At 36.2% G+C, this 11,471-nt stretch overlaps 1 protein-coding gene across 4 annotated transcripts in view; it reads left to right on the top strand.

The window, feature by feature from the left end:
- The first annotated feature begins 511 nt into the window (after positions 1-511).
- LOC109218532 (glutathione reductase, chloroplastic) overlaps positions 512-11,471 on the top strand; it is a 14,586-nt gene continuing 3,626 nt past the window's right edge. Inside the window, exons 1-13 of one of the 4 annotated variants that reach the window (XM_019382902.1) lie at positions 512-749; positions 2,261-2,411; positions 3,270-3,334; positions 4,084-4,153; positions 4,294-4,365; positions 4,741-4,944; positions 5,326-5,399; positions 5,499-5,582; positions 5,846-5,933; positions 6,323-6,404; positions 9,609-9,682; positions 11,128-11,235; positions 11,372-11,436. In XM_019382902.1, the coding sequence (XP_019238447.1) occupies positions 2,271-2,411; positions 3,270-3,334; positions 4,084-4,153; positions 4,294-4,365; positions 4,741-4,944; positions 5,326-5,399; positions 5,499-5,582; positions 5,846-5,933; positions 6,323-6,404; positions 9,609-9,682; positions 11,128-11,235; positions 11,372-11,436 (1,127 nt within the window). In that variant the 5' untranslated portion in view covers positions 512-749; positions 2,261-2,270. The other 3 variants (XM_019382903.1, XM_019382901.1, XM_019382904.1) reach the window with 3 other exon arrangements.

Raw genomic sequence — 11,471 nt, 5'->3', positions numbered from 1 at the left:
CCAATAAACTCCATATTTCCTCTAAAAATTAGATATGAGAAGTTTCATTATAACAACCAATCAACCATAAACTAAACAGATGGAATAGTTGTATTTTAATACTTCATTACATTTGTTAGAAATCTATTCAAAATATAAGTACGTGAGAATCTTGGATCCAATGCGTATTAGCTAAGAATATAGCACAAAACATAGTCAACTAATCAGTCCTCTCTTCTATCTATATTATTTGTCTTTACAATTTTTCTACAATTCTTAATAAAGACATTTAATAGTCTTAATCATAAGACAATTTCTCTAAATTATGTTTCACTCAATTAACACTACTAATTGGAGCAGTAAGTATAAATTTGAAAAATAAGGTATTATAAAATATGACTCTTTATTTTTCTACAATATTAAATATTTTAAACTAAATTAATTTTGATAAAATAACTAATATTTGGGATTTGAAACCAGAGTGAGTAAAGCTTAGTTAATTTATTTATCAGTTGGTTGATGAAAGGAAATTAGTTTTTCAAATTCTATTACTACTCTAATGATCGTATTATTAGTACTAATCATCAATTCCGGTCTTTGCATACTCTCTCAGCTGAACCGGCCAGTCCCGGTCCATCCGATTTTTATAAATGCCGATTCTCCTCTCATTCACAGCCCGTCACAGGTTTTCTACACTCTGCAGCAAAGCAGCACTTACAATTAATTCCCTGTTGAGTTCTCCGGCAATCGTCTACCGGCGGCGAGTAAAAGTAATCTCATTCTCTCTCTAACGACTCGTAATTCCAGGTTTTCAGCTTTCAGTGAAATCATCTAATATTTAGGTTTTTTTTTTGCGTGTTTGAATTTGATTGTTAGAGAATTGATTTTAGGGTTATCGAAAGGGAATTTGTTTTATGTTTTGTTTTACAGTTATATTGTGATATTAAAAGGAAAATTATTGTATTTGGAAATAAAAATCATTTTATTTTTTGACTTCTCTTCTGTTCCATTTTGTTTGACGTATCCACTGACAACTTTTTTCTTTGACTAAGATTATTATATTAATCATCATATAATTTTACTTGTAATTTAAAAAACCATATAAATGACTTTTTATTTGTATATTCTAATTCAACCCCAGCTATGCAATTCCCACACGTCTTTTAGAGTATATATAGACCAGCTCTGCTTTAGTTTCATAGGATCCTTGTACTATTTCCTTGAGCTGAAAGAAATCAATTTTACGGGTTACTAGCTGCTTCATACTCATTAAGGTATTGTGATTCTTTCTTAAGTTTGTTGCTTAGAATCTTGGTATGATATAAGAATTAAAGAGTCCCCTTCAGAAAAGTAAAATAGATCTAGGAACCAAAGGGTGTGACCTAGTCGTTAATGAAGTCGGAGGGGAACCATAAGTATATGGTTCAAATCCTAGCGGAGAGAAAGAAAAAAGAAACACAAGGTGATTTCGTTCCTTTTGCCTAAATCTTGGTGGATAGAGTTACTAGGTACCTGTGCTGCTGGGAGGTAGCAGGTAGCTGGTGGAATAGTGGAGGTGTAACCAAGCTGGCCCGAACACCACCGTCCTAAAAAAAGAATCTTGGCTCGATGTAAGAACTAAATGGTCCTCTTCAGAAAAGTATAAACAGATCTAGTGCTGTTTTATGGCGTTATTTTTTTCAAGTTAATTTACAAAGTAGTTGCTTCTTTATCATTTTAGGCATCTTTAAGTTAATTGGTCAGTTCAATTATTGGGGTTTACGAGGCACCCAATGGTGTGCTCTAGTGGTTGATTAAGTGGGATGAGAACCATGAGGTCTCAGGTTCGATTTCTAACGGTGGCAAAAAATACTAGCTGATTTTTTCGCATCTGCCTAAGCCTTGATGGACAGAGTTACTCAATACCTATGCTGGTCAGAGGTACCAGGTATCCGGTGAAATAGTGAGTGAGGGCAAGCTAGTTCGGGCACCACGTTATAAAAAAAATATAAAATCTAGTTATTGTTTTAAGGTGTTATTTTTTTTTATGAGTTATTTACAAAGTAGTTTCTTCTTTATCATTTTAGCCATCTTTGAGTTAATTGGTCGGTTCAAATATTGGGTTTATGATTTTTTTCGAAACACTAAGTGTTTTTGGTAATTCTCATGTGCTTATCACAATTTTTTTTTTTTCGTTCCCTTTCTCTTTCTAACATTTTCTTTGCTGCTAAACAGGATATGGAAGTAGTGTTGATTTTTTACTGTTTGTGGTAATAGTCCTTTGTTGGTTTTGTTTGTACAGACTTGTAATCATGGCTAGGAAGATGCTGATTGATGGAGAGTTGGACAAATCCGGTCAAGAAGAACAGCACTATGACTTTGATTTGTTCGTAATAGGTGCTGGAAGTGGTGGGGTTCGAGCTGGTCGATTTTCAGCCCAATATGGAGCAAAGGTATTTAGTACTTCTGCAATTTGCTTATGATTCGTATTATTTTAATTTTAATGATATGTAGTAGTTAGTTCAAAACAATGAATCAGAGTCTTTGGAATCTTTCCATTCAACTGTAGCTTTAAGGTTGCTTGAAATGGTTGATTTCCATTGGTTTTGCTGATGGATATGACATGTTGAAATATGTGCTGAAGCTAATAAAAGTTTGTCCCAGGGTTTCATTTGTTGTTTATTTGTTTTTAGCGTCTTTGTGATGCATGAGCCATGAATTTCCATTCGCATAATTGAGAGCAATGGCTTCTCTCTGTGGAACTCAATTAAATAGAGCTTTAAGACGAGAGTGATCTAGTCACAGATAGGTGGATGGAGAAACCAGCATAATCAAATGTTGATAAATTTGAGATGCAACATCTTTAAGATTTTATCTGATGGCTTTACGTGATGTGCTCCATTGACTGAAGCAATCTATAAGCGACATGCTTAATTAGAACTTTCGAGGTTTTCTGTCATCTCTCTTCTTTTTTTTTTAGAAAGGTAACGATTATATATATGAGAAAAATAATTACAAGATTGTGTGTTCACCACAATCAGAGCCAAAAGAAAAAACTGAACCCCTAGTCTATCCTTTACAATTCTTCTAGCAGGTCAAGCAAAGAATGTACATCCACCCTATAGCTCTCCTTACACCAAAAATGAAACAACAAAAAACAGTTTAGCTTAATTTTTTCCATCTCTCTTTCTCAAGGGTTGTGTTGAAATCCTTTGCTTTCTTACTGCACATGTATACTTATTTTTTGTTAGTCCTTGAAAAGAACTATTTCATCTTTCCTTTTCTCAAGAATTTGATGATGGTGTTTGAAGGTTGCGATCTGTGAGCTTCCATTTCATCCTATCAGCTCTGAACTCAATGGGGGAGTTGGTGGAACGTAAGTTTATCATGCTTTGGCTTATAACCTTTTCAGTTGCAGATTATTTTGTTTTTATGGCTTCGCTTATGTTGGTTTGTAGCTATAATTGGAAATGGGCTCTCTTTCATGTAGTCCGTATATTGCACGTTAAGAATAAGGATTGCTCTTCATTAAAATAAATTGTCATGTGGTAGAAGCACTTGGTAGCAGTATGAGAATATAATATCTCCAGTTCCATCCATGCATATTTTTGAATTTAAAATATATTAGTGGAACAGCTTATTCTGCACAACAAAGTAATATCATATGCCACTGTATGAACATTGAAGATGTCTGTGAGGTATATTAAATCATTCATACTCTACACTACTTATACCAGTTAATATTATTACTTCTAATTATGTCAAGTATGTTTTATGGAAGTGGCTTCTCAGAGTTCAGTTATGTATATAAGAAGGTAAATAAACACAGAAAAAATTCTAATTTTTTTATCTATAAATATATATGCCGTCCATTGGGATTTTCATCTTTTGTGCCATCAATGTTAAGTAATGGTGCTCTGTGATGAAGAGTTTGCATTATTTCCCATTTCCCATCAGCTATTATATTCATTATCGAACTAAAGGAAAAATCTATGTCAAGTTTCTTATTTCCCATTAGCTATTAGATTCATTATCGAACGAAAGGAAAAATCTACGTCAAGTTTGTTTATGTTAGTCAATTGTTCTTGATAGTAAGACTTAAGCCCTAGTTTCATTTTTATGCAGGTGTGTTATTCGTGGTTGTGTCCCTAAAAAGATTTTGGTTTATGGAGCAGCCTATGGCCCGGAGCTGGAGGTGAAACTTCACACCTAAATTTTTTTTTGGCTTACAAAGCTATCTATTTTCTATCTTTCCACCCTTTAGCTTAGTTTGAGAACACAACAGTATAGAGCAAGGCGATAATTTAGTCTATTGATGCTTTTGGTGACCTGCAGGATGCAAGGAATTATGGATGGGAATTGAATGAGAGAGTCAATTTCAATTGGAAGAAGCTTTTGCATAAGAAGGTAGTTCAAACTTCTTCGAGAACTATAACTTTATATGTGATAGGGACTGAGCCAGTACTTCATCTAAAAAATCTATTTTAGAACTTGCCATTTCTCTGTGGAAGTACAGTGGAGAAATTGTGGAGAGCCTCATTTTAAAAGTTTAAAAGTTTATTTTGACTGGAGCATCAATATCATCTGGCAAATGAAACACACATTAGATAGTTTTTATATGGCATTCATTGTGGTTTCTAATCTGTGGATGCCTCATCAAACTTATGTCTTTTACATGCAGAAACAGAAATGTCCATCTTTATAGCCCTTGTGTTTTCCTTTTGAGTGATAATATAAATTCAAAAATACAAAATTTGCTAATATTGTGTTGCAAATTTGCAGACTGAGGAGATTGTACGGTTAAACGGGATCTATAAGAGGCTACTTTCAAATGCAGGAGTTAAATTCTTTGAAGGTGAGGGAAGGGTGATAGGTCCAAATGAAGTTGAGGTAATTCAACTGGATGGCACCAAGATAAGCTATTCTACGAAGCACATTCTAATTGCAACTGGTAGTAGGGCTCATCGTCCAGGAATTCCAGGACAGGTGAGTTAGATTCATCTAAAATTCACAATTATTGCAACAACCTGGTTGAGTGGAGCTTAAACTTTTGAGGAGCTCTGCTTTGGCATGTTCACTACATCTAAGAAGAACTTGAATCTAGAATCTTTGTGAGATAAGTTTAGTTGGAAGTTTAGCACTGTCATTGATTATTATCTTGATCCCTCCTCAGCCCCTATCTACATGGTTTCTCTTCCATCTTTTAAAAGAAAAATATAAATTTAGTAGTTTCTCTTATATCTTTCCTCTTTGCTGATTGTATAATCTTGTCTCCTTCTTTTCCTTGGTTATCTTGCATCTAATTTGCTATTCTCTATGTCTTTTACTTTCTCTTTCTTAATTGCTTACTATATGTTGTGCAAATAGGAGCTAGCCATAACTTCAGATGAAGCGTTGAGCTTGGAAGAGTTACCAAAGCGTGCTGTGATACTTGGTGGAGGGTTTGTACATATTCATATCTTTGTTTTCTTTGTTTTGTTAAATTCGTTTGCATTGATGAATTAAGATGTGAAATAGGTTTTATACTTCCATGCTCACAGGTACATTGCTGTTGAGTTTGCTTCAATATGGCGAGGAATGGGTGCAACAGTGGATCTATGTTTCAGAAAGGAACTTCCACTGAGGTGAAAATATGTCTTGGTGTACATTATCTTTATTCTATTTTTCTAAAAAGAGTAAGTGGGTTCTTGTCGAAGTGAGACTCTACAATTCATTGACTAGCAGCCTTCAGTACTGCTGTCATTGCACTATAATTATGTAAATCAATATTAGAAGACAAATGCTATTCTAGTGGATCACTGTAAGACATGAAGTTTGGTGATTTCTAATGGTTATAAGTTTGTGACACCTCATGTAACATTATTATATTACCAAACTGGAATTGCAGAGGTTTTGACGACGAAATGCGAGCTGCTGTTGCAAGAAATCTAGAAGGCAGAGGAATCACCATGCATCCTTGCACGACATTGACTAAGGTACTTTGTTTCCCATGGCTGTATAGAGGCTGAACAGCTTGTTTTTGGTGGTAGTTCCACAGGAAATTGTTGAATTTTTCCATATCTGCGTAGGGTTTTAGTCTTCAACAATTACAGTTTGATATGACAGGGAAGGAAGTAAAAGAGAAATTAAATCATCTCTTTATCCAGTTTGAAATGGACCGCAAAAAAAAAAAAAAAGCAAATATTTTACGCTGCGCTACCTATCTCCTACTCCATTTTGCCTATAAAAAGAAAGTTCTCCTACTCCATTTACCCGAAGAAAACATTGTTTTACTGTTGATTTTCATTTACTATGATTTTATGGCATATAATTCGAGTAATTGCATTTCATATTTTCTAGCTCTAACTGCAATCTAATATTTCAGATTGAAAAGACAGAGGACGGTATCAAAGTGCACACAGACCATGGTGAAGTGATATTGGCAGACGTTGTGCTCTTTGCAACTGGTAATTTTATATCATGTCTATAGTCAATAGGACTGAAGTAAGAAGATGGTGACCAAGTCTCTATTGGGTTGGTCAAAAATAGATTTTGGCTGTCCAAGTATCCTCTCCTCAATCCTCACAAGTTACTCACATTTGGGAATTAGATTACTACCATCAAATATAAAAGTGACTCTCGGCCATTTTACCTCCCGTTTGATTGAAATTTCACATTACCTATAACCAATATTTTGACATAAGTTCTGGAATATATTTCCCTATTATACAGAATAAAGCATCAAGAATGACAGAAAATAGCATTGCCTGTAAATATTGCGTCACGACCCAAAATCTAACCGTGGTCGTGATGGTGCCTATCGTGTTACAAGGCAAGCCTATTCCCAAAATATTACTACTACTTTGATTATAAGAATTTAATAAAACATTTTCAATAATTTAATTCCTGAATAACTAAACCAACTCTAAATATAAATAATATAAAATATGGAAACGAGTCCCAAACATTGGGGTGTCACTAAGTCATGAGCGTCTAAAACTATGAACTAAGAAATATAATTGTCTAAAATAAGAAATGACAAGAGGAGTAACAAGGCCCTGCGGACGCTAGCAGCTACCTTGCAATCTCCACAGATAGCCGGCCTGAACTCAACGGTCGCCGCGCTCTAACTCACCTGGGTCTGCACATAAAGTGCAGGGTGTAGTATGAGTACAACCACCTCAGTAGTAACAGAAATAACTAAGGAACTGAGCAGTAGTGACGAGCTGAGCAAAATAGTCCAATTATTTATTTTTCACAATTTTAAAAATAACAGGAATAACCAGGTAAATTCCTTTAACTCGGTAAATGCCACAAAGAAATTTAACAGATAAATGCAGCAACAGCAAAAGTAAATGCAACCTCACAGCAATGTCATTCCATCACTCAGCACTCGCACTCAGCACTCAACACTCAACACTCAATACACTCAACACTCTGCGCTCACTGGGGGTGTGTACACTCAACACTCTGCGCTCACTGGGGGTGTGTACGGACAACTCACGTGCTACCATATCAATACCTGGATCCGCACGGTCAACTCACGTGCTACGCGGACAACTCACGCGCTATGGTATCAATACCTGGACCCGCACGGTCAACTCACGTGCTACGCAGACAACTCACGCGCTATGGTATTAATATCCTCACAACCAGGCCCTCGGTCTCACTCAGTCATGTACCTCACTAGCCTCACCATCATCAACAAATAAGGGAACACAACCCACATCAAGTATCACAACATATTAGCAAATAATAGAGACTGAGGTAAACATGTACAACAATTTCTATGACTGAGTACAAATAATGTGAGCATGAATAAAACATAAACAGGATCTCTAACATGAAGGCAAACAAGTTCAACAACAAGTAAACACATAACCACAAATAATAGCTTTTAGGTCTGGCCTCACGGGACGGACCAAGTCTCAATCCCTCACGATGCACACCCACACGCCCGTCACCTAGCATGGGTATCACCACCAAACAATCACATGATATCAATTTTTCCGGGTTTATACCCTCAAAGCCAGAGTTAAAACTGTTACTTACCTCAACAGCGTAAAATCCTACTCCAGGATGTCCTCGTCCCTCGACTCGGTCTCCAAAAGCTTTGAATCTAACCATAATCAGAATACTACTATCAACTTAGTCTAAAGAATCGAATTACACAATAAAAACTACATAAACATGCCAAAAATCCGAAATCGGCCAAAACTCGGCCCGCGGGCCCACGTCTCGAAATCAGTCAAAAATGGCAGAATAGTAATCCTCGTCCTCTCCCGAGTCTAACCATATAAAATTTGTCAAAATCGGACTCCGTTTGGTCCCTCAAATCCTCTTTTAAAACTCTCCAAAACTTAAACCTTAACTCCCTCAATTTCACTTTGAAATCATCAATCAAATCCCAAAAACGAAGATGGATTCATAAATTATAATCAAAATCGAGTAGAGAACACTTACCCTAATCCATATGGTGAAAATCGCCTCCTAAATTGCCCAAATCCGAGCTCCCCAACTCAAAATATGACCGAATGAACAAAACCCTAGTTTTTTATATTTTTCTACCAGCTATTCTGCCTCGTTTCTCGAGCCAAACGATCCCGAAACTCGTATTTTATGCCTCCAATGGATTCCTTGTGAAATTCTAGTCAAGTTAGGCTTTTGAATCACTCAATTTGATCTTATAACGAAGGAGATATGTAGGTTTTAATATTTGCAAATAGTGCAGATTTTTAAATACGCTGCTAGTGGCAATTTCGTAATTACTCTGAAAAAATCTGGCAACCTAATTTTTAGTAAAATGACCATAAAATCCTCATACGATGTCCAAATTCGATGATTCTTTTTGCTACGGGTCCGTAATTACGATACGGATCTAATGATTCAATCAAAAAAGAAATCGGAGCTCATTTGTTCACTATGATATCATTTATGCTTGAAGAAACGGCGTCGAAACATAAGAAAACGAGCGCAACACAACCCAAACTTATCCGAAACTCACCCGAGGCCCTCGGGACCTCAACCAAAAATTCCAACAAGTCACATATCACTATCCGAACTTAGTCGAACCTCCGGAACACCCCAAAACAACACCAAAATACCAAATCAACCTCGAATTCAAGCCTAAGACTTTTAAACTTCCAACTTTTGCCAATTCAAGCCTAATTCTACCAGGGACCTCCAAATTACATTCCGGACACACTCCTAATTAAAATCACCCAAGGAAGCTAATCGAATCATAAAAATCCAAATCCGAATTCGTTTACTCATAAGTCAACTTCGGGTTGACTTTTCTAACTAAGAGACTAAGTGATCATTTCACTCCAAAACTACTCCGAACCCAAACCTACCAACTCGATACAACTCAACACAGCTGAACAACACATAAATACGCATAGATAGGGGGAATGGGGCTATAACTCTCAGAACGAAGGACCGGGTCGTTACATATTGTTAATCCAGTCGCTTAGACTTGCAGTGGAATACAACTGGAAGTTCCACCTATTCTTCTCTCCCCTTTCTATATTCCTCTGTTGCCAAGACTAATATTGAACCATTTTCTAGTTACTTCAGTGCTTGTGTCTCTTCACAATGCCTTTTTATCCTTTTCTTAAAACCCCCTTTCTTTTTTCGGAATAGTCTAAGCAGCTGAGTACTATGTATTGCAGGTCGTCTCCCTAACACAAAAAGGTTGAATCTGGGTGCTGTTGGTGTTGAGCTTGACAAGATGCAAGCCGTGAAGGTTATTAGAGCATGCTTTATCCTATTCTTCGAGTTTCCTGATTTATTTTCTTCATGAAAATCTATGAAATGACGATTGGTGGGGGATTGTGGGTTTCGTTAGATGTGGTCCACATCTTTGCGAATGTGATGCTGTGTTGAGCTATAAAGTTGAACGTGAAGTTTCTCACTTTTAATGGCATAAGGTCATCTATTGAATGTGTTATGAGGAATGAGATTTGTTGAGGCAGTTGCAGGACTTTAGGATTAACTGAGTATAATTTATGTGAAGTGTTTAGTGTGGGTGGTTTTATTCAGCTGGGTTACTTTTATGTTAATGTGCATCCCTGTTCATCCTGTCTACCTATCCACCAGGCACATTGAAGAAGTCTAAAATAAGGGGAAAAGTTGCATTATTAGTCTTCAAATGCTACTTCCTTTTTTCCAGTTTGTGAAATTCTAACTTTAGTTGGTTTCCAATGCTATTCACTATGCATCGTTCATGTGGTTTCTTAATTTCTTGCTTCTAAATTTTTCTCAAAAAGATTTCTTGCTTTTAAATTGATAATAATTCAGTATTTTTTATATTCAGTACTAACTTAAGTTAATGAACAATTGCTTCTTTTTTTCAATCAAGAACAGTTGTTTTCTATAAAGAATAATCTCATTGAGGCTGTCGAAAAAGTTTCAGTATACAGGTGGTATACTAAAGTTGAGAACTTGCAAAAAAATAAAAAAGAGTAGAGAGCTTGCACATGAAAAAAAAGAGTAGAGGACTTGCACAAAGATGTGGTTTTCTTACAGGTAACATCCAATCATCTATACTATCAGGAATCTCGTGGATGCACCAAAAAATAACTAGAAATAGAAAACATGCCCTGATCTTTACAGATCATTTTTCACACCTTCAAACACTCTTCTATTCCTTTCTCTCCAAGGTGCCTAAAAAGAGCCAAATGGCGCTACATCGCATGCCTTACATCTTTTTTCCTATTTTGACGGTTCAGCTGAACACCACATTCTCGACTGCAGCCAGCATTGCCCACTATATTTTGATAGATTCAAGTTCGTCCACCCCAACTGATTACCAACTTCGAAGTGTAGCAACATGTCATTCACGTCTTTAGTGCGTTTTCACATGTAGAAGATTGCCCCTCCCCTTTTATACTTCTAACCATGTGAAAAACATACCTTGCTTGGCGCTCTATGAATCTATGCTAGTTGAGATTGTTTTAAATCAACACAAATCAGTCGACCTATATCATTGGATCATGAATACCCTCTTTCAGATAATATGATTTCATTAATTTTCTTACTAGCATCAGTTCTGTAAACATGCTTCTGTTTCATTCTGTATTCAATATTTCCATTTTTTTGATAACTGTTTAGCAAATTGCTGTATTTCCCAGTGAAGTAAAATATTTTTCATGTTATTGTCTTGAGAGATACCTGCATGTTCTGTTCCAGGTAGATGAGTACTCTCGCACCAATGTACCGAGCATTTGGGCTATCGGTGATGTTACCAACCGAATGAATCTTACTCCAGTTGCTTTGATGGAAGGAACCTGTTTTGCGGTAACTTTTTCTTATGCTTTTATCTGCTAAATTTTTTTATTTGACCTTAAGTTGGATTGTCGGGTTCGCTATGGTTGCTCTTGTTGCTATCTTCTTAAAGATAACTGCTTACTTTTGTTGTGCTTCATGTCTGCAGAAAACTGTTTTCGGTGGAAAACCTACCAAGCCTGACTACTCGCATATCCCATGTGCTGTGTTCTGGTACCTCTTTGATATACCTTCTTGACTGTTAAACC

This window comes from Nicotiana attenuata, unplaced genomic scaffold, assembly GCF_001879085.1.
Source record: "Nicotiana attenuata strain UT unplaced genomic scaffold, NIATTr2, whole genome shotgun sequence".
Lineage (NCBI taxonomy): Eukaryota > Viridiplantae > Streptophyta > Magnoliopsida > Solanales > Solanaceae > Nicotiana > Nicotiana attenuata.
This window is presented reverse-complemented; position numbering and strand designations above follow the sequence as displayed.